The sequence below is a fragment of the Myodes glareolus genome, chromosome 14, assembly GCF_982192425.1.
Source record: "Myodes glareolus chromosome 14, mMyoGla1.1, whole genome shotgun sequence".
NCBI lineage: Eukaryota > Metazoa > Chordata > Mammalia > Rodentia > Cricetidae > Myodes > Myodes glareolus.
This window is the reverse complement of record NC_142039.1, coordinates 41133579-41156564: the sequence shown is the minus strand read 5'-3', so window position 1 is coordinate 41156564 and position 22986 is coordinate 41133579. Positions and strand designations below refer to the sequence as shown.

At 41.9% G+C, this 22986-nt stretch overlaps 3 protein-coding genes across 3 annotated transcripts; 2 read left to right on the top strand and 1 right to left on the bottom strand.

The window, feature by feature from the left end:
* Positions 1–7864: 7864 nt before the first annotated feature.
* Positions 7865–9845, top strand: LOC148119843 (histone H3). The gene has a single exon (XM_087896465.1). The coding sequence runs from the start codon at positions 8761–8763 to the stop codon at positions 9169–9171; it is 411 nt and encodes a 136-aa protein (XP_087752591.1). The 5' UTR covers positions 7865–8760; the 3' UTR covers positions 9172–9845.
* Positions 9846–16260: 6415 nt separating this feature from the next.
* On the bottom strand, positions 16261–17755 carry LOC125396228 (histone H1.3). Its single transcript, XM_048428074.3, has one exon. The coding sequence runs from the start codon at positions 17712–17714 to the stop codon at positions 17049–17051; it is 666 nt and encodes a 221-aa protein (XP_048284031.1). The 5' UTR covers positions 17715–17755; the 3' UTR covers positions 16261–17048.
* Positions 17756–22233: 4478 nt separating this feature from the next.
* Positions 22234–22628, top strand: LOC125396248 (histone H4). Its single transcript, XM_048428095.3, has one exon. The coding sequence runs from the start codon at positions 22279–22281 to the stop codon at positions 22588–22590; it is 312 nt and encodes a 103-aa protein (XP_048284052.1). The 5' UTR covers positions 22234–22278; the 3' UTR covers positions 22591–22628.
* Positions 22629–22986: the final 358 nt, after the last annotated feature.

The following is a 22986-nucleotide window of genomic DNA, read 5'->3' as shown; positions in this document are numbered from 1 at the left end:
TAGGGGCTGGTTATGAAAGACAGCAGTGGACAATGATAGCTTCAGTGCTCATAAACCTCAAAAGCTTTACAACTGGAACCATTGGCAAACTCTAGGAAAAGCAAAGGAAACCATCTTGTAATGGAATTTCAACACAGCAGGTAGGCCTTGGTAGCCTGCACAGTAAAGGCCCACCTTTTGTCAAAGAAAACAAAATAACCCCCCCAAAAAGGAAAAAAAAAACTGTGCCTTTGCAACAGTTATTCAGATGTGAAATACAAACAATTAAGCAAGTTCCAAGTATATAAGCAATCTTTGTACTATGTAATTCCTGAAGAAAGTACTAGAAAGTTCCACATAACTTGTTCTTTACATATCTATGTTCTTTAACATAGATAATTAAGGATATGTGTAATTGGCAGAGGAGTTGAAATACGGTCAAACAAATATCAGAAATTGTTACTGCCTTGTGACCTACTTAATCTGCAGTCTTTGAGTTATTTTTTTACCTAGGTGACAGAGGTAATTGTGTTTTTTAATGGGAAAAAAAATCCATTCCCTTTGTAGTGAAGGCCAGGATCTTTGTAGTGAAGGTGTAAATGCACAGACGTGGGAGCCTTGCAAACCAATGAAACCATGAGTCCCTAAAATCGTCTTGAAACCATCAGCAAATCTTTCATGCGACAGTGAAAGGAAACATGGTCCACAATGACCTTAATTCCAAGATTCAAATATTTCTCAACAGAACTTACAGATGCTCCGTGTGACCCTGAGTCCCTTTCTTGATGTCCTCAAGAAGCCCCCATCAGGTGAAGAATAAGCTTCCCTACCTGCATTATTTCCCCTTCCCTCCTGCAAACAATGACAACAGAACGCGGAAGAGGGAGGTTACTAGTGTCCAATTTCCAGAACTAAGCAACATGGAAAGACTAGAACCTTCGTTAGTCTTCTCTTTGCCTTCAATCAAGTCAATGGTATGTTTCTTTAACTCATTATTTTAAATGGGTAAAAACTGAGGTAGAAGAAGAAAATATGAACCTCACCCTTACCTGCCTAATCCTCATGTACAACTCTTGTTGAATGAAGACTGTCAACGCAGTTGGTTAGAGACTGCCCAAACCTCAGACAACACAGAAAATATCGGAACAGTATTAAGATCACTTGTGACCCACTTTCAGGATGGAAATGTGTTTTGACCTCACCCACAGCCTTGTATACAAAAATTACTTTGTTTTGGGGGCTTTTGTTGTGTTTGTTTTGTGTTTGTTTAGTTGTTTGGTTTGGTTTGAAATGGGATTTCTCTGAGTAGCCTTGGCTGTCCTGCAACTCATTTTGTAGACCAGGCTATCCTCAAACTCAGAGCTATGCCTGCCTTTTCCTCCCAAGCACTGGGATTAAAGATGTGCACACCACCACTGCAGGGCTACTTTCTAATTTTCATTCCTGTTTTTGCCTTGACTGTACAGTTATTCACCATTTCTAAGACTGTATTCATAGATAACCTTATAATTAATTGATCTCTAAAGTAGAAATCCAAGAGTATATGTACTTAGTTTGTTCTCAAACTAATTTTAATAGTAATTAGGCCATCCCAGTAAAAATCATTCCTCACACTTAGAGATTATTAAAGGGGAAAACCTCCCTCCCTAATACATATGCATGTGTCCCCCTCTGGTGAATGATGCTGGCCATAAGCAGAAGATTTTCCTAACTTACATACACGTTAGAGTTATGAATTCCACATGTTGTCATCCCTAGAATTCTTTCATGTCCCAGCCTCAGATTACACTTTGAACAAGTTAAACAGAGGCAGGAGACTGCAAATCTGGCCACTTGGGCAGATAGGAGATTTAGAGCAAAGATATTGCCAGAATTATTTCTGAAGTACACCGTTGCTGTGTTCTTGTTGAATCGTTCTTTCTTCTAGCCCACCTGGCAGAATTATGCTGTTCCTAGCAAGAGCTTAGAGGCAGGCCAGGACTGCAGGGTGGTTGTGATTCAGCACTGCCCCCTAGAGCTGCAGCTGGCTCATAATGACTGGCTGTAAAGTCTCCTTTTGTTATGGAAATGCAACATAATTGGAGGTGAATCTTCATAAACAAACATTAGCATCTTAGTAACTTTTATCTTGATAACAAACATTAGAATCCTAGTAACTTTTGCTTATCTCTAATAGGCCTGGTTAGCACATTACTTATCTCTGGGGTATTTTGGAGGCAGTGCTGCCTTAGCTAAATTCTATTTTATGTGACTTAACGTCTCCCTCCTAAGCAAATCTATTAGCAAATCCTTTAAGCATCGTTTGTATCACTTTGATTTCTTCTACATCACACCAGTGAAAGAAGAAAAAGCTAGGAAGGTCTTGAACCAATTCAAAAAATGAAATGCAAAGAATTTTTTAGACAAAGATAAGATGTTGCTATCATGAAGTGAAACAAAGTTATTATTCAGAAGTCAATCATCTTTGAAGTTCTTAGTTTTTGTTGTTACGCTTTTGTTTCTGTATTTAGTATTGTAACCACACACAAAAGCTGAGCATGCTGTAGTGATCAGGGGACAACCTGCATGATTCTCTTTTCTTGCACCAAGAACCTTCCACAGGCTTAGACTAAATTCCTTGGGTTGGACGCCGTGATCTATGTAAGTCTCTCTTAGAGTCCGCATTGTTGTCTAAGTTCTCTGGGATTGAGGTTTGTAGATTGGCTTTCTTTGCTTTATGTTTAAAAACCACCTATGAGTGAGTAAATTTGATAACTGTCTTTCTATGTCTGGGTTACCTCACTCAAAATAATATTTCCTGGCCCCATCCATTTTCCTGCTGATATTTTTTTTTTCTGCTGTGCAGTACTCCATTGTGTAAATGTACCACTATTTTCCTTATCCATTCTTCGATCAAGGGGCATTTAGGTTGTTTCCAGATTCTGGCTATGACCAAAGCTGCTATGAACATAGTTGAGTACCCGTCCTTGTGGCACGATGGAGCATCCTTTGGATATAAGTTTTGATGTTTCTAAACTTAAAAGAAGAGTGTGTCCTGAGATAGAAGACACAGTGGGTTTGAAAGACAATAAAGTCTATATTACTTGATTTTATAAAGTGGTGTTTTGTAGCTTCTAAATTGTAAATTGCTGCTAAAGAAATCCCCCCCAAAAAAACAACAAAACAAACAAACAAACAACAACAAAAAAAATCATGGACCAAAAACAAGCCCATGGTTCTAGGAAGTGTGCAGTGCAGAACACAGGTAGGCCTCACCACCAGGCCCAGTACTCTGAACTTCAAAAACTAGCCAATTAATTCGTCTCCCACCCCACAGATTCCAAAATCAGTTTATTCAGAAAAACAGTTTCTAGGTCTGTTGAAGCCATAAACCTCTACTACAAACACTGCTATCCAGCTGTCTGAAAATTCTCCCGGACCCTGGGCGGTTCGGGACCCTGGGCGGTTTGGGACCCTGGGCGGTTTGGGACCCACGTCTTTGCCTGTTATCACTATTGAGGTCCAGTAGCATTTTTATTCTATTTGCTTCCCTCTGCCCATTAAATTGTTACATTTTTCCTTACAAAAGTTAGAGAATGAACTTTTAGATTTTACTTTGTTTATAAACTGCTACAATTAATATCTCAAGACTATAGCATTTATCCTAGACAATAATCAACTGTCCATTAAAATGTCTGCAAATACATTTTTTTCAGGTCACGCCATCTTTAAGTTCCTTATTAAAAGTTCATCTCAAGGATGTGGGGCTGTTTTTCCAACATGGTCTCACTGTGTTGCACTGGTTGGTGGATTACATCCCAGCCATTCATAGTCACTTAAGCAGACCAGGCTTGTCTGGAACGCTCCAGATGCTCCTGCTTCAGTCTACAGAGCACCGGGATCCCAGACCTCCATCACTTCTAGATATTTTTTTGGGTTTTGGTTTTTGGTTTTGTTTTGTTCTTTTTTATAGAACCATAACTAGAGAGGGAACAGGACAGACGTAATCCTTTGGGGACTCAGTCAGAGCCTTTCTGGCTTTATTACTAGGAAAGTAAAATAAAAATAATTTTTTCTCCCTTCTTTTTTTTATTTATTTTTGGTTTTTTTCTTATTTATTTATTTAAAGAATTTCCACTTCCTCCCCTCCTCCCAATCCCCTCCTGCTCCTCCCACTCCCTCTTCTCCTCCCTCACCATTCCCAAGAGCAATAAAAATAATTTTTAAAACTAAGTTTTATCTGTAAGTCTGGCTTCACAGAGTGACAGACCATTCAAGCCCCAAATAGGAACTTTGGACATATTTTCTAGGGCTACTTTTTTACTGAACACAGAAAAAATAAGAGATGTTGGGTCTGGAAAAATGGCACACTGCAGGTAAGATTACTTACTGCCTTTTGAGAGGAAGGGGTTCAATTCCTATAGCTGACAGGCTGTTGACAATCATTTGTAAGTCAAGTCCCAATCGTCTGATGCCCTCTCCTGGCCTCTAAGGCCACTGCACGCACGTAGTGTAACACACACGCTGGGGAAACACCCATCCACAAACAGGAAAAGAAAAACAAAACAAAAACAAAAACAAACCAGCAGCTTTAAGAAGCTCAACTTGACTTGCCCTGAGTCTTCCTGCTTCCAAGCAGGAAAGAACACGCACCTCGAGCCCACGGAATACGCAGTCCCTCTAATCAAGGGAAAGCAGCATTTAGCACAGGAGAAACGGAGTGCAAAGAGCCTTGTGACCTAATCTGCACCGAATCTTCCCAGCTGCTGTGCCAAGCTTAGTGACTTACCTTAACCAAATCCACTCCCTTCTTATGTTTTCAAATTCAACTGCTCTGTCAAAATCGGTAAATATTCACTTAGGTCTTTCGTGGGTCTTGATTTATGAGAGCCCCCTAGCCATGGAAAACATATTGATGGGTCTTTCTTTTGAGAATCATTGTCACAGTGAAGCCAGCTTAAAGACTGGGGAATTCGGTCACAGTGGATTTTTTTTTCCATCTATCTATTATACAAAGGTTTGAGAGAAAGCCATTTAAAAGCATATCAAACTATCTGGTGCCCCTTCGCTGTTTCAACACATTCATGTTTTTTTGATTAACTGAATTAATCAACAATCTGAAAGACACAGTGTACTAGTCAGGGTTATCTATTGTCACGGAACTTATGGACTGGGAAATGTGTATGTGTGTGTGTGTTTGTGTATGCATATGTGTGCGCGCGCGTGTATATACAAAGGAAATTATTGATTGATTGATTGGTTGGTTGTTTTTTCAAGACAGAGTTTGTCTGTACCTTTGGATCCAGTCCTGGAACTAGCCTTGAAAGTAGTTCAGTCTGGCCTTGAACTCTCAGAGATCCACCTGCCCCTGCCTCCCAACTGCTGGGATTAAAGGCGTGCACCACCTCAGCCCGGCAACAAAGGGAATTTATTGGACCGATTTACAGGCTGTAGTCCAACTAATCCAACAATGGCTAAACTTGCTATGAATAGAAAGTACAAGAATGTACAAATTGTTCGGTCCCACAAAGCTGGGTATCTCAGCAGGGCTTCTGTTTACACTGGAACCCCAAAGAAGTCAGTTCCAGGGCCAGTGAAGGAATGGTTTTGCTGAAAGAGCGTGGACAAGCAGGAGAGAAGCAAATGAACCCCTCCTCCCACTGTTCAGCAGAAGGTGTGGCCCAGATTAAAGGTGTTACCTTCCTGCCTCAAGGCTTGGATTAAAGGGTGTGTCATCCTGACTCAAGATCTAGACAAGCACGCCCTCCATTTCTGGACTGTAGTTCTTTCCGGTATAGTCATTTGCCGAGCAGGAATAGCCTTCATCCATAGTCATATGAGTAAAGTCCCTTGTGAGTCTTCTTTCAGTGCTTCTCCTGAAGGCCACCCCTCCTAGGGGGTCAATCTTATATGACCTTAAAGGGGACTCCATCTATACCTTATGTTCACTTGTGGAGTTCAACAAGGATAAAATGTAAATAATTTAGCATGTAAAATTTGTGCAATACGGGGCTGGAGAGATGGCTCTGAGGGTAAGAACACTGATTGTTCTTCCAGAAGTCCTGAGTTCAATTCCCAGCAACCACATGGTGGCTCACAACCATCTGTAAAAGAAATCTGGTGCCCTCTTCTGGCCTGCAGGCACACATGCAGACAGAACACTGTAAACTAAATAAATAAATAAATAAATAAATAAATCTTCTTAAAAAAATCTCTTAAAAAAAATTGTGCAATAACCTTCTGACATAGGAAGACCAATTGCCTATTGTTACCTATAAACCTTGAGGTGCCTCCACTTAACACTTTACAAGAAAACAAAACCACTCTTTGAGAATTCTAATCAAATGCAGGCTATCTGGGCTTCCTCAGGAAAACAGCCTTAAGGTGCACGCACAGGTTTGGATGAACACAAGCAGATGTAGCAAGAGCACAGAAAAACAGAGCCTTGTGTATGGTTTTTGGTGTATGTATTCCTCCCATACATAGTTAGTTACAATGTGATTGGATATTTTAAATTGTTAGCCAGTGTCTGCTGGAATGAGAGGAAAGAAGGGACAACAGGAGAGATATACTCAGCTCCTAAGCTAGACAGAAATGGCAAGACATTACACATACAAAACCAACCCCTGTGGCTATCTCCTGTTTTTTCTCCAAGCCTTCTAGGGCCCCCTCCTACACCTACCACACCAAAAAAAGGGGGAATACCAACTGCAATAATTCACTTTAGAATATGCAAAATGATGCTGTTCCAGTAGAGTAGATAGGAACCCTCGACCCTGATCCACACACTATTCCTACAAAGATCTGGTGAAACCATACCCAGAGACATAGAAACTAGAAAACAGTTCATCTGCATGCTTTAAAATCACTGAATTTTAAGAAGCCTATCATGCAAAATTGATAATTCATATAATGGGCTAACATACTCTCTAAAGAAATTATAAGCTTAAACAAATCACCAGCTAAGTGAAGGAAACAAGAAATGAATCAACTATTCCATAAAAATTTTTACCACACTCCAGGAATATATATTCACTTTGGAACTAGCATGAACACGTGTTGGTTGGTGGTTATTTTACCCCCAGCAAATTTTTAAGCCTACACATCTACTCGACCACAATTTACCAAGGATCATTCCATCTTGTTTAAAAAAAAAAATGCTTTAAAGCAAGCATGTCTTCGAGCACTAGCTGTTGTAAGACGCTTAGAACATCAAATCGTAGATCTTTAAAAAGGCTAGAGTTGGGTGAGGAGGATGGGGGACAGCAGATCAGAGCCCAGGCAGCGACCAGACCTTAGTTTCTCTTCATTAGAATGAAACAGAGCTTAGCAACCAGGTGTCATGAAAACCACAACTTCTTATGGGTGACCATCAGCAAACACCCCCATAAGCCCATCTCAGCAGACCCAAAATCCCTTCTGCTAGCTCAGCAGATGTTCCTCCTCGGCCCCTCCCCAGACTTCTGCAGGCTAAAGACAGTTTCCCCTACCCTGCTGCTGGAAGGTCCTTAACCAGTAGGTCCTTCCACCAGTCAGCCCCAGAATAATCCCTCCTCTCTGGAATTCCCCTAACTCCGCTTTTTAAAAGGAACTTGTGACCTTCTCTGGGGGTCTCCAAGTGCCACCCCAACGTTGGAATTAACAAAACGCTCTTGCTACTGCATACGTGGCTGTTGCTGTTCTTTGGGGGCTTCTCTCGGACTCTAACATATTTGCTTTGTATCTGGTAAACTGAGCAACATGCTACCAAATTGAAAAGTATTGAGACTCTTTCCAAATTAACTGTGCAATGCACGGATATGTAAACGAGGAGTTACCAATCTAAACTCTGATTGGACCGAAAAAGACAGTGGACTAACGACTTTAAAAAAAATTCGAAAACCTTGTGGGGGGGGGTTGAAAGAAATGACTATTTTGCGGACCTAGCTTGCTTCACAACTGTAAGTTGTAATTTTGTATCCTAAGGGTTCTTTGTATAATTACCATTACGCGTCTATATCGTAAGTTGAAAATAAGTTGTAACTCCCTTTCTTACCTGAAATTAAGTAAAGGAATTCTGTAATGTAAGTAGGAGCAACGGATTATCTCTGTTCCGGAGCCTTAGATCTCCGTGGAAGAAAATTCCGCGGAATTTCTTGACATGGTCACAAAGGACCTCCTGAAACCCCGCGCCGCCATCTTTTCAGAGGTTTTTAGACTGGAGATGCTTTCTCGCTATGCCCCAACACATACTGTAAATTGACAGCAACTGTGCTGACGTCTCTCGAAAGAAATTTAGTTTATATTCTTAAGTCAGAAGAAAGCACAGTCTGACAATTTCTGTGGCGACACTAACACGTGTAATACGTGGCAAGTTTTTGTTGTTCTGAGCATGATTCCGGGATCCTGGGGGTGGAAAGAAGAACCTCACGCATGTGGTTATCGCCGCCAGATAAAAGTTAAGAGAAGTGGCTAGACTAAAATTCTGGGGAACTTTATTCTTGGAGCATGTTGTGTGTATATCATGTCAAGTTCCCAAACAGAAAAAACTAATTACTTTCGTCAGTCTAGAGCGTCCGTGCTTAAGAGCTTTTACAAAAAAAAAAAAAAAAAAAAAAAAAGGACTGCTTGCTTAAGGGGGCGGGGGGCGGGCTTATCATTGGAATTTAGCAATCACAGGAATTGGCCAATCGTCAATCCCTAGAAGCACTTCCGCAAACTCCGACGGAAGCCTGAGAGCTGCTGGACAAGATCCAATCAGAGCAACGCGTTTCCTGTATAAATACCAGGACCGCGCACTCTCTCTCCCGCTTCTTGTTCACTATGGCTCGTACTAAGCAGACCGCTCGCAAATCCACCGGCGGCAAGGCCCCGCGCAAGCAGCTGGCCACCAAGGCCGCCCGCAAGAGCGCCCCGGCCACCGGCGGCGTGAAGAAGCCCCACCGCTACCGGCCCGGCACCGTGGCGCTGCGCGAGATCCGGCGCTACCAGAAGTCCACCGAGCTGCTGATCCGCAAGCTGCCGTTCCAGCGGCTGGTGCGCGAGATCGCGCAGGACTTCAAGACCGACCTGCGCTTCCAGAGCTCGGCCGTCATGGCGCTGCAGGAGGCCAGCGAGGCCTACCTGGTGGGTCTGTTCGAGGACACCAACCTGTGCGCCATCCACGCCAAGCGAGTCACCATTATGCCCAAGGACATCCAGCTGGCCCGCCGCATCCGCGGGGAGAGAGCTTGAGCATATTTCCCACATTGGCACGTGACCAACTAAAAAGGCTCTTTTAAGAGCCAACTCCCCTTATCTGCAAAAGGTGCTGTAGTGCCTGTGACCTTCATAGTCGGGACTTAATCGGATGCTTCTCCGAATTTCGTTCCTATCTTTTTCTTAAACTGCAAGGACACATAAGCCCTGTACCTACGAAAGTGGGATAGTTAAAGTAAGTTGGAAAGGGCACATTCCGCAGTTTTGTAATTTCATTGGTTTTTCCCTGTATGTCTGAGGGTTTGGACCCTGGAGTTTCCGTTGCCAGGTGGGTCTTACTGGGTCGTACTGAAGAGATTTTCACTAATGCATCTGGTGTTTTGACACTAGGTCTCCACCAACCCTGTTATAGAGCTCAATTTATATATGTCCTTGAACTCTCGCAGCCGACTGCATTTTCTTCTTGAGTCTGGTACCAAAGGCATATCACGCCTGTCTAAAGCAAGTTTTCATTAGTTATTAATATTTCATTTAATCGCGCCCTAAGAAAGGTAAAGGATTTAGCAGGTTTCTAGTTATGGAATTTTAGCCTCTTATAATTGCAATGTTACTTTTACAGTTGCAGAAGATACAATGTTTCACCATTCCAAACAACGGCAGTGGTTTGAGACACACAAGTAATAAAAATTCTGTAGGTTTAGTGCTATTAATTTTTTGCTCAATTTGAGATTACCCTATCCTGGGTTTGCCTTAGGCTCTTCATTTAGTTAAGAATGACATTGAACTGACCTTCCTGCCTTCACTTCCCCAATACTGGAGTTATAGGCCAGGGCTACTACTTAACCCAGTTTAATTTCATTATTTGAAGGTTTAACATAAATATTAAGCTACTATTGACACTTGGTCCTAAATAATAAAAAAATTAGCTGGGTGTGGTGGCTCACTACACCCTACTCCTGGTGCCTGCATTGCTCTCTACGGTACAGTTGCTCTCTACTGTACCATTGGCGAGCTGGGCAAGGCAAGGGCCTGGAGATTAAAGGAACACACAATTAGGATTTTGGTACATTGGTGTCCCAATCTATTGAGCAGGTGGGAAATTACCAGGCAAAATAAACCCCTAACTAACCACCTGTGGGAACAAACAGGATTTTTAGCAAGAAACAGAAACAAGATGTGTTGCCAGAAACTGCAAGCTATCCTCAAATGAGCCCTCAGAGGAGGGGTAGGCCCTACACCTGGGAGGTAAGCAAGCCAATCTCTTTGAGGACACCAATCTATTCAAAATACAATGTACCAAAATCCTAATTTAAAAATAAAATAAAATAAAAATTAAATCTATACACAGACTCAGGAAGAAGCTCACGTTTTCACGTTTTTAGAGTTTGCAGGGGGCGGGGAGGATGACAGACACTGAAAACCTTTACAGATGCAAAAGGAAATGGGTAAGATAAAGAAAATGGCCTTGTCCTTGGAATTGTGGTCCTAGAAAGGAGATTCAGCCCCTGGAGTTGGCAAGCAGCTGTAAAGAATAAAAGGAGTTCTTTAGAAGAAAGCAGAAACCCAGAGTATGAAAGAAAAACGAGCTTAGGATTTATTTTGTTCTGAACCCAATAATAATAAAGAAAAGCTAGACATAGTGGTTTATGCCTTTAATCTCTGACTTGACTATCAGAGAGGCAGGCCTTGTCTAGATAGCAAGTTCAGGCCTGAATTACATACACAGTAAGACTCTGATTGGGGGTGGGGACAGCACAGGCCTTTAAAATCAGCACTCCGGAGGCTGATGCAGGAGGATCTCATGAGTATAAGGCCAGCCGGGTTTACAGAGTAAGTTTCAGTAAGCCAGGGCTGTTGCAGAGAAACCCTGTCTCTGGGAGGCGGAGTGGTGGTGGCGGAGGGGGTGGGGAGACCGCCTCAAAAGGAAAGAAAAAGAGAAAAGGACAGGGTGAAATATATTCTTTTTTTAATTAGATCTTAGAAAACTTTTCAGGGAACATCATCTTAAAAGAACTTCTTGGAACATTTAGGTACATTATCCCATTAAAAGGATAATTGTTTTTCCTAGGTCTTTAACACATCTTCAAAACATTAGCCTTTTTTGGTGGGGGGGGGGCTGTCTTTTAGCAAAATGATAAACAGGCAATGTTCTAATCTTTAAACCAAAACAGAATGCCATGTTTCTATCCAAGGCCAGATTAGAACACCAGTTTCATTCCACTGGCAAAGAGGAGGTAGCTTTCTCCCAATGAGATTCCCTGAAATCCCGATACCTCTGCCGTTTCAGCACCCTAGGAAAGTGGACACTGAATCTGACCACGTAAAGGACGTCGCCCAACTTCAATTGCTGCTAAACCTAATGCCTGTCAAGACAACCAATAAGAATAGTAGTTGATAACACAAATGCTTTTCAGAAGAATCATGAAATAATTCAGTTAAGATCATACATGTAGATCTTGAAAATTAGATATACCTTTTATTAAACTCAAAATGACTAGTAACATAAAGACATTTTTAAAATATCTAAATACATCTATTTTTTTGGTTAATTACACTTGAGTACTTTATTTTCAACATGTAGTAATATAAAAATCTGTCTTTAAAAGCTTTCTCCAGGCTTTCACACTGTAGGTTCAAATTCTAATTTAAAAATAAAAAATGTGAAATGGTTAACATTTCCAACTCGAAATATTTCCTCCCACACTGAAACATGTAAAACTAATAACCGTATCTAGGCCGTTGATCGGCACACACATTAGTGCATACGAGCTGATACTTATCCAAAAAATGATCATCTGTGGGGCATTCACCAAGAAATGTGTAATGTTGTATAGTCACTTCAGGCTTACAGGCATATTTTTTTTTCAAAATACCTCAAAATTAAAGTGTCAGAAGATGTGCAAAACTTCTTCTGTAATCCCAGAACTTGAGAAATGAAGGGAAGATAAAAATTCACAGTTATTCTTAGCTATAAAATGAGTTTAAGACTATTGTGGGATAAGTGACAAAGACCTGTCTCAGAAATTCAAAACTGGGCTTTGTCATGGTGGAACACACCTTTAAACCCCAGGCCTGTAAGCAGGAGCAGGACAATCTCTATGAGCCAGCCTAGTCTATATCAGGTGACACATATAGGCAAGGCTAGGATACATAGTGAGACCCTGCCTCAAAAGAAAATAAAATGAAATAATAAAATAGAACAATTTTTATTTTCCCCGAGACAAGGTTTCTCTGTAGCTTTGAAGCCTGCCCTGGAACTAGCTCTTGGAGATCAGGCTGGCCTTGAACTCATAGAGATCTGCCTGTCTCTGCCTCCCAAGTGCTGGGATTAAAGGCATGTGCCACCACCTTAGAACAAAAATTTTTAAATCAAAGTGATATAATGAATTAAGTATGAGCTTCAGAAATAAAAGTTCTTACCTGCGGTTCTCCTCTCTACCTCCGTCTAAGACAAGGGTAGAAAATAGGATCTACCTTCCCCAGCGTAGGAAAACCAGAGATAGCTTTTGCAAAGTAAGCAATAATTACTAAACGTCATCTTCACCAACCTTTTAATCTGGCAGCTAACAATACTACTAATGACGAGGATGACCAGGATAATTTTAAAAATCCGCAAACCTTATTGTCCAAAGTCGATCACAATACAGCATCTTCCGTTCTGAAGCTCTGCCCAGCCCCAGAAAGAAGGCTGCCACGTCTCGGAGGCAAAAAAGAATGAGGAAGAGGCTTGGCTGGGTTTCTTTACATAGCACACCAGAAGCAATCCATATGCATTCCCTTCGTATTTCTACACAGTGGTGTGAGTTAGTGCTTTCCTCCTCTCCTCCCTGGGGCAGGAGCAGGTGCTCAAAAACACAAAAAGCCTGAGACATTCCTCCTGAGCCACTCACTTGGATGGTACCTGGGAAACTAAGCAAACAAATCATTAGCACTGTACATATGTACTTTCCTTCAACCAGAGTAAAATTTAAAGTGGTTTTAAAATAGGGAATATACAGTTCCATAATTGTGTCTCTAGCAGTGCCTAATTACTGAAGAATGAAATGTGGAAATTACCCACGGTTGGAGCCCAAAGACTCCTGTGCTATGTAAAACTACAAGCTACTTCATTCTTTACATCTCCATTGTTATTAGAGTGTTTTATACGTCCATGATGGATTAAAAAAAAAAAGAGGGGGGTTACTGGGTAATCCATAAATAGTCAGAAATTTTATCTTACAGAAATGGTAGCCAAAATGCAAGAAAATTCAGAAATACCTTTTAATTATTTTTTTCCACATTCTAATGCATTCACACATTGTAAATATTAAAATTTCACATAGGGATGTTTTTCTGTTTTGTAGATCTCCCTAAATTTGGAGTTACATGCTCCAGCAGAAAAGGAGTAGATAATAAACTAGGCCATAAAGGAAAGGGTCAGAAAAATATCCCCCACTGTATTCACATACATTTTAATAAAGATATATGTAATTTAAATCTCTAAATCCACTTGATATCTGATAATATTCTATTCAGTTCATGGGACTTTATAAATTCAATCAAATGCACATTCACAGAGGAAAGATGGTCCTACCTCTGCCTCCTGAGCAGTGTGCAGAGCAACAGGGCCAGGGCATTTCCACTGGATCTTGTCCCACTCGAAAGGCTGTGAAAAGCTAAGCATGCATTCTTTTTTTGTTCTTTGTTTATTTGTTTTTCGAAACAGGGTTTCTGTGTAGCGTTAGAGCCTGTCCTGGAACTAGGTCCCGTAGACCAGGCAGGCCTCGAACTCACTGAGATCCACCTGCCTCTGCCTCCCAAGTGCTGGGATTAAAGGCATACATCTCCACCACCCGGTTAAACATGCATTCTTAAAAACAATAATTTTTAAGTATTTAAAGTATGCAAAATAAGAAAAGTTGTTACTAGCCTTTATTTTAATCAAGTTTGCAAACTTGGTCTCAACACTCCAACGTATCGGAATAACCACAGAGGCCGAGCTCAATTAGAATTGGGTTTTTATAGTAGTAAAGGTGGGGGTGAGGGGTTTCTGAGGTTCAGGACCTCTGATTGGCTGACATCAGTCTAGGGGTGTCCTGGAGAATGTGCGCTGGCAGGTGATCCTATCCACAACGGTTGGAATGCCAGGCATTTCCTTTGCATGGTCTGTTCTTGGGTGGAGGTCGGGTAATCTCAGCTTGTGGTTCCTCCTGCAGCCAGGCATTGTCTCGGGTTAAAATACTGAGATACCGGCCTCTTATTAAATTTATCAATGGCCAAGTTCTACTCTGGCAAAGAACATCCTTTGGGTAACCTGTCCATATTTAGCTTGTCATGGCTGGCCCCCACATTAGCAACATCAGATTACTCCTGCAGCAGATAGGAGGAGGAACACCCAGATACGAACTTCATTTGGAGACACTGTAACTGTAACTTCAAATGAAGTGGTTTTTTTGGTTTTGGTTTTGGTTTTTTTTAGGGTTTTTTTGTTTTGTTTTGTTTTTTTGAGACAGGGTTTCTCTGTAGCTTTGAAGCCTGTCCTGGAACTAGACCTTATAGATCAGGCTGGCCCTTAACTCACAGAGATCCGCCTGCCTCTGGGATCTCCCTAGTACTGGGATTAAAGGCATGCACCACCACCCAGCTTGCAGAGTATATCGCAAGCATCTGATTACCCAAACCATGTCACAGGCACGTTCAAATGTAATAGAAAGCTACCTTTCCTTTAAAATTAATTTTTAATTACGTGAAATTACTCAAATTCAGTGCCTATCACTACAGTTTAACTACATCTGGGAAGGGAGTGTGTGAGTGTGTGTGTGTGTGTGTGAGAGAGAGAGAGAGAAAGAGAGAGAGAGAGTATGTGTGTGCATGTGTGTGTTACACAGTCCGCGGCCTTTAGAAGTCAAACAACATCTTGCAGATGTCTGATTCCATCATATGGGTCCCAGGATTGAACTCAGATCTTCACTATTGTCCACAAGATTTTTTACCTACTGAACCATCTCTAAGTGGTCCACTATTCGTTTAAGGAAATGCTAGGCTGAAATGTCGGCTTATAAAATACACATGTGATTGTCAGGATCCAGCCTCAACAAAAATACTTCTTGCCAGGATAGAGGCATGGGGATTTAGAAAATATTAGTAAAGAATATGAAGATGTGAATGAAAATAATAAAATGGAGAAACAGGATAGTACTGGAAGGGAATTCCCATGAGTACTAAAAATTCACCTGCATTTAATTTCCATCTGCTTAAAATACCCTGACCTCAAAAGGTAGAAGAAAGACAAAAAAATAAATAAATACTACTTTAACGTGATACAAGGAAATGAACAGACCAATTAAAATTTGTGGGCTACAGTCATAGTTAAATATTTTGTTGCTAGAACAAAAAAAGTCACACTCACACCCTAGACAAAAACATTCTGTAGACAAACCACTCCCTGGGTAAAATCCAAAGTTATCTCTATAAAGGAAATGGACCCTTACTTGGACCCTTAGACTTTTGCTTGAGGTAGGAACAGATCTACTTCTCTATTCCTGGAGAACGGGGTCTGGATATTAGCCACACCTGTTGACAATAGCCTTGAGAGGGCAGAATTCTCTGTTCTACCTGTAGGTGAAACCTTCCTTTGACGTAGAAGCACAATAACCCTGAAGGAACTGGAGGTAAATTGGAACTCTGACCTTTGGTCAAAGTGGAAATGGAATCACATTTTCAGGCCTCCACATGTAACAGCTGCAAGGCCTGGGACAAACACGCAGGAAGACTGCGGCAAGTTGTCCTCCGACCACACGAGTATGTATAATGAAAAAATATTTAAGTATTCAGTAATTTCTGACTACCAGGAGCTCCATTAAATGCATCTGTAGAATTTTTACATCGTCAGGATGAAAAGAAAGCAGACTCCCACCGGGGAAAGAAAAAAAAAAGAAAAAGAAAGCCTGTACCTCTGTACCTACATTGATAAAATGGGAAAGACAACCACAAATTCATTTCAGCTTTTTCTCCCTCTAACTGTGATGAATCCAGCTGCAAACCAGAGTCTACCAAAATGATTTTTCCTTCCTCACGTTGTCTGTTGCTCTGTTAACTAAAGAACAGGTAAGTTCAAAACGACGCAAAAGGAAGAAACCTGTGGTGTATGAACTGCCAAAGGTGCTTCATTTTACTAAAATTTAGCATCAGGATGTTTAAAAAGCTTACACAAATGTAAGCAGTGACATGTGACCAGTCCCTGAAAATTCCGATGGGGAGGCAGATGGAGAAATACAAGGTCTTTCAATTTCTCGGCAAATAAAAAACAAAAAATTTAACATCTCACCCTTTCATGCTCTGTGGACAGAATTCCAGAGGTCTGGGACAAGCAGTGGGGCGATCTGATTGGTGCACCGTTTGCCACTCATAACTGACAGGATGGCCTGATTGGACAGTTCTCAAAACCACGGTCTGTAGACCGATTGGAAAGGAAAGCTCAAAGACTCAGCTACAGCATGTAACCCCCATTGTCGGATTGGTTTGTTAAAAATAATTACCACGCCTAGGCGCCAGAAACAAGACTTCCCGCCAACGCTGCGATTGCAAAGTGCCCATGGACACTTAACAGCCCAAAAAGCCAATGCTTCTCCATGCTTTTGCAAAAAACTAAATGGAGATAAAGCAACCCATCTGCTTATGACATGAAGTGAGCACTTGAACCCATATGCAGCCCAAAGTATGGACTCAGAAGAATTAACTGCCTTTGTCAGCAAAAGTTAAAAAATATAAACAATATTAAAAACTGCCTTGCTTCAAACCGCATAGCTGGTGTCAGCTGACCCATGCCACAAGAGACAAGGTATTACTCAGAAAAAGTGCAGCTCTTTTGAATGAGATCCGTGGGTGGCTCTGAAAAGAGCCGTTTGAGATTTTCAAAGTAGGACGTGCCACTTTTACTTCTTGCGGGGGGCAGCCTTCTTTGCCTTGGTGGCCTTCGGCTTGGCCGCCTTTGGCTTGGTGGCCTTAGACTTGGGGGCTTTGGCTTTGGCTGGGCTCTTGGCTGCCTTCTTGGGCTTAGCTGCCTTCACCTTTTTCGGGCTCTTGGCAACTTTCTTAGCGCCTGCAGCAGCCGCGGGCTTCTTCGCCTTCTTCGGGGTCTTCTTGGCGGCTTTCTTGGGTGTGGCAGCACCGGTCGCCTTCTTGGGCTTCTTGGCTGCACCCGCGGGCTTCTTAGCCTTGGCAGCCCCGGTCTTCTTGGCTTTGGGCTTGGACTCGCCGGAAGCCGCCTTCTTGTTGAGCTTGAAGGAGCCGGAGGCGCCGGTGCCCTTGGTCTGCACCAGGGTGCCCTTGCTCACCAGGCTCTTGAGCCCCAGCTTGATGCGGCTGTTGTTCTTCTCCACATCGTAGCCGGCAGCCGCCAGCGCCTTCTTGAGCGCGGCCAGGGACACGCCGCTGCGCTCCTTGGAGGCGGCCACAGCCTTGGTGATGAGCTCGGACACCGGGGGTCCGGACGCCTTGCGCTTCCCGGCCGCGGCGCCGGTCTTCTTCGCCTTCTTCTTCACAGGTGTCTTCTCCACAGGTGCGGGGGCAGCAGGCGCTGCAGGAGCGGTCTCAGACATGCTTGGTGCCTTTGCTAGAAAAGCCAAAAGTAAGCGCAAACTGTCAGAGAGGGTTGTTCCCACTGCTGAAGGCTCTGGGTTTATATAGAGAGAAGCTGCGTGGTGATTGGTTCCCTGCGCCGTGCGCCGCGCCGCCAGAGAAGGGATCTTCAGCTGTGCCCTGTGACTGTGTTTGTTGCCTCTTAAAAAAGAGTAAAAATATAAGAAATATAAGCACGAAATGATCGGGGACTCGGGGGAAACTTATCCGGGAGCCTGTAGGCTTCATTCTTGCCATAATTTGTACGGCTAAATTCAAAATCGGCAGCCTGAAACATCCCTGATTGCCCCAACTCTCTTTCAAACTTCACGTAAATTGAGACAACTTTAAGGTTTTCCTTAAAAATACTATTACTCTCGCCATCATTCGCAAACTTTTATTTCAGAACATGGTTCTGCACATTCTCATCGTTTCGAAATTATATAGATTAACTTATCTTTACTCAAATATGTGTGGAAATTCGGGTTTTTCGCGGAAGCAACAACACAGACACTCCCGGGGCTGTCTGCACCAAGCTCTAGGAATTGGCACTAGATGGGAAAGTTGTGCGTGCCTGGGGAATAATTATTGTATAAAATATCGGTTGTTTCTTAAGATATTTGACATACCAATGTGTAATTTCGGCTCGGTTTCCATGTTTTACTGATTTAACCATTTTTGGGAGGTGGGATGAGTCTATGCCATTCCTGTTCTTGATCAACAGCTCTAAGCACGTTTCTTCAGACTCAGTGAAGCAGTGAAGAGCAATTCACATTTATGGAAAAAATAAACCTAGCTGAAGAAGGAACATAAGTTTAGCAACTAGAACCTGAGGAACAGTGGGATTTAACCTGACTTGACCACACATTCCTTGTTTAAAATCACATGACTTCAGGACACTTGTAAAGCTTTCCACCCCGCCAAACTTATCACTGCATTTTCTGCATGCTTGCTGTGTTTTAAAATAATTTGAAGTTCAATATTGAAAAATAGACAGATTTTGGAAAAAAAGATATGTTTCTGAAATTTTTTGCTGGTTACTGATCTTATTACATATATAATACAATCTGTAACAAGCAACATTATTAGCTGGTTGTATCTACCTGAGAACGTGAACAAACATTTCAGAGGAAGCATTAATGACTTGAAAACTCTTATTTCTGTTACTTTACAATGAAATGAAGTTGATATAGTTGGGTTCTTATTGGATAACAAAGCAGAAAAGTAATATGCTTCATCAAATACTCATTTCACTGAAGACCCAAGTTTATCAAGCAAATAAAGAAAAGTGTTTTGGTGTTATATTTTAACAATCCTTACATTCACCAAATATCATTATGGTATAAAGTTAATGATTTAAAGATATCCTTAGGTTGTTAACACAAGACAGACTAGTCAGTGCTAAAGATATCTTCTCGTCACACTTACTTACCTAACCACATACAAATAACAGGGCATGATGAAAAACGATCACTTATTCAGCAAAATCAAAAGTAATCAAGTCTCTGGGCTATAAATACATGTGATGATATAAATCATTAAAACATATATGCTACGTACAGAATTGTTCAGCTGATCAGACTGGATCTAAATCAGTCAGTGATTCCCTTGTGTGGTGTTTTTCGAATACACAGAAGGAGCTGTTTGTGTCATCTCCAGAGTCACTGTCCACAGCAGTCATCACAGGGAGCAGAGCAGCCCTTTCCTGTTTTATGTAAACCTTTGCATTGCCTACACCTGAGGACAGGATTAAAGTTCTCATTTGAAATTTTTCATAGCTGCATTCATCTCTGTAAACATCATAACAGTTGCTTACTACTTACTGGACTTGCATACTTGTATTTATTCACTGAGCAGAGGTTACCATTTCATTCTTGCACAACTCTTACTTGGCACCATGAATTTTTAAAATCCCCATACAAGAGAACCACTAAATACTGGTTCCTAATTTTTTGGTAATCTATGATGTTCCTGGATGTAAGACTTGACTTCACCAAGAACATTTCCATGTATTTCCAGAGAGAGGACATACTGCATACAGTTAACTTTCTAACTGCTGTGGCCTGGCTACTTCTCATTACTACAATTAGCAAGAACAAGGTTCTTAAACCCTGAATCAACCGTAGAGACGACAAACTGAAATCCACAAGAACCTTCACTCATTTTTCACTCATTTTTTTTGGAGGGTAACATCAAAAAGATGGTTTTGTTGAATCCAAAATCTACTTACATCCTGAAAGAGCGGGTTATCCACTTTAGTAATCCTTGAACTGTTTTATAGAGATTAAGAAGAGATAATAAAAAATTCCTAAGCTAAATGACAGCCATGAAACATACGACTTCATCTTCTATCGATTTCAAGTTAGACAGACACACAGAAATGTACACCATTTCCATAGAAACAGCTGAGAGATAACAGTTTCATGATTTATCCTGCAGGACATGTTCTTGGGCATCCTAAAATCTAAAGACTTTCAAAAACTGCAGGAAAGGGTGGATGCATAAAATAAGTACCAGCCAGGTGGTGGGGCTCCACTCCTTTAATCCTAACACTCTGGAAGCAGAGGCAGGTGGATCTCTGAATCTGAGACCAGCCTGATCTACAGAGCAAGCTTCATGACAGGACTATGCAGAGAAACCCTGTTTCAGAAAGTAATAATAAGAATAATATCAAGAAGAGAAAAAATAAGGGGAAGAAGACAACATTAGTAGGATCAAGTATGCCCGAAATGTCTATAAAAAAAATAGGGCTATCAGTTTTACATCCCTTTCCATTGACATTACATGAAGATTATAGCAACTTGAAACATATCCAAGTACAACCAGTCTGAATTAATTTTATTTTCTAAAATGGACACTCTTAAATATTTAAATGAAGACTTCCAAATATCCAGTTTCCTTGCCCTCACCACACACTTTCCCCTCATCTGTAATATCTCTTACATTTGGAAGCTGAATAGCTTCTAGTATACTTGAACAGTATTCTGAACCTTCCTTGTCTTTAGAAAGGCCTGCTCTCCTATGGGTGATACATTTCCATCCACAATCTGCATAACTGACACTGTGTGTTTAACAGGTTTCACGACAAGGTCAACAGAGCTGGGCTAGTGCTGCCTCACTGGGAAAGTAGGCAACAGCCGGGGATATGCTGAGCTGATGCCACATCCGACCCCTCACCCGAATTTAGTTTCCCCTTAAGTGGCCTTTGAGTTCCTTAGGTGGGGAAGAGGATGCCACTTTGTTGCTTAACCCTGGTGTTCTCACAGTTTGGGCATTCTGGCATTTACAGTCAATGGTTCATACAACCGGTGCCTTTCTATAAAGGAATGTAAGAGATCTCTGGGGTTAACTGGGATAAGGTAAATTTCAAGTAACTTCTTAGTGCTTGGGATTATGTGTAAATATATATATATCGTGTTTTACATACGTAATTTACATTATATATATAATTTACAATATATGTATAATCTTCCATCATCACAGAAGTTTCTCAGGCAAGCACTAGCTAAAGCACATCTTCCAGATGACCTCTCCAGACAACGTTGAGGCTCATACCAGCACCACAGACTTAAGAAGGAAACTTGGCTCAGGTTTGATTTCATTCTGGACTAGTGTGTATTGCAAGACTCCACTGCCTCAAAAAAAAAAATCAAGAAATTATAATTAATTCTGTAGTGCAAAAAAGACACTGACTCAAATTGTGTGGTGTGAGAAAACAGAAACTCATGTATCAGACATGGCAGGGATGTGTGTGACCGCCTTACTTCAGCCACATATTACTGAAGTGTTAGTTTACAGAATTTCAGTGATACTTTTGTTTAATTTGCAAGTGTTGTTCACTGTTTCCTTGCCACAGACAAGGCCATGAGATACAGTATCCTCCCCGAGCAGCAAGAGCTTTTATTAAAAGAGGGATAGATCTTCAGCCAGGGCGAGTCTTCATTTTCCCAGTTTAAACAGCATTGTGCGCGCGCGTGTGTGTGTGTGTGTGTGTGTGTGTGTGTTAAATATATGTATTCTATATGTATATGTACATATAGTATATACCAGCCCCCTTCGTACGGATTTGAAAACGGAACTTGTAGGGGCAGTCAGATTTAATAATACTTGCGAAAACTGAGACTTCGCTTTTTTAAAAATCTTACACTTAAAAGGCAATCTTATAGTATATACTATGCATATACTATGTCTGACTTTGTAGGCAAGTGTATGGCCAAAATCTCCGTTTTTTTTTTTTTTTTTTTTTTTTTTTTTTACAAATGATGAGTGTTTAGCAGAATCCACAAGCACAGCCCTGAAGGAGACACACTAGTGCCTGAGAACTGCAAGACTCCCATGGAAATGGACTCCCATTTCCCCACACACCACAGCGCCTGCGTCTCCCTATGGGCAATAGCAGTCAGTCAGTGAAGGAGAGGGGCGGATACTGAAGCACCTTCCCGCCCGCGCCTTTTCAGTTTCCTAAAAGGTCCGCAGTCCTCGTATATATAGCAGCTGTAGAGGGCGCTTGGGCAGCTTGAGTTTCATTCTCTCAGCTTCACCATAATGTCTGGTCGTGGCAAGGGCGGTAAAGGCCTGGGCAAAGGCGGCGCCAAGCGCCACCGCAAGGTCCTGCGCGACAACATCCAGGGCATCACCAAGCCCGCCATCCGCCGCCTGGCCCGGCGTGGCGGAGTCAAGCGCATCTCCGGCCTCATCTACGAGGAGACCCGCGGGGTGCTGAAGGTGTTCCTGGAGAACGTGATCCGCGACGCGGTCACCTACACGGAGCACGCCAAGCGCAAGACCGTCACCGCCATGGACGTGGTCTACGCGCTCAAGCGCCAGGGCCGCACCCTCTACGGCTTCGGCGGCTAACTGTTACAGGTTCGCTTCCAATAAAGGCCCTTTTCAGGGCCACCCACTTTATCTTGAAAAGGGCTTGATGCGTTTCTCACGAAAAATTCCTGACGGGTTAAAAATGGCGGACCCCAGACATCTTAGAATAAGGTGGAGAGTACTGAGGAAGTACTTAAACTCTGTTCGTTTTACAAACAAGCTGGGTTAGGTCACTCAAACTGCAGGCAGGAATTGTACTTTAATACCAAGGCAATCATAAGGGAACTAAACTTGAAATAGTCAAGAGTATTGCTCTCTGTAATACTGTTAGATTTGTCTCCATACCTAAGGCGCCTGCACATCAGTTCCGCATAAATAACTCCAGTGGAAAAAGGGTCCAAAAGCACAATTCTGACTCCTAATTTAACCAACGTT

Excerpts from the sequence above, each read along its gene's own strand:
- LOC148119843 (XM_087896465.1), top strand. The coding sequence starts at position 8,761 with ATGGCTCGTACTAAGCAGACCGCTCGCAAATCCACCGGCGGCAAGGCC.
- LOC125396228 (XM_048428074.3), bottom strand. The coding sequence starts at position 17,714 with ATGTCTGAGACCGCTCCTGCAGCGCCTGCTGCCCCCGCACCTGTGGAG.
- LOC125396248 (XM_048428095.3), top strand. The coding sequence starts at position 22,279 with ATGTCTGGTCGTGGCAAGGGCGGTAAAGGCCTGGGCAAAGGCGGCGCC.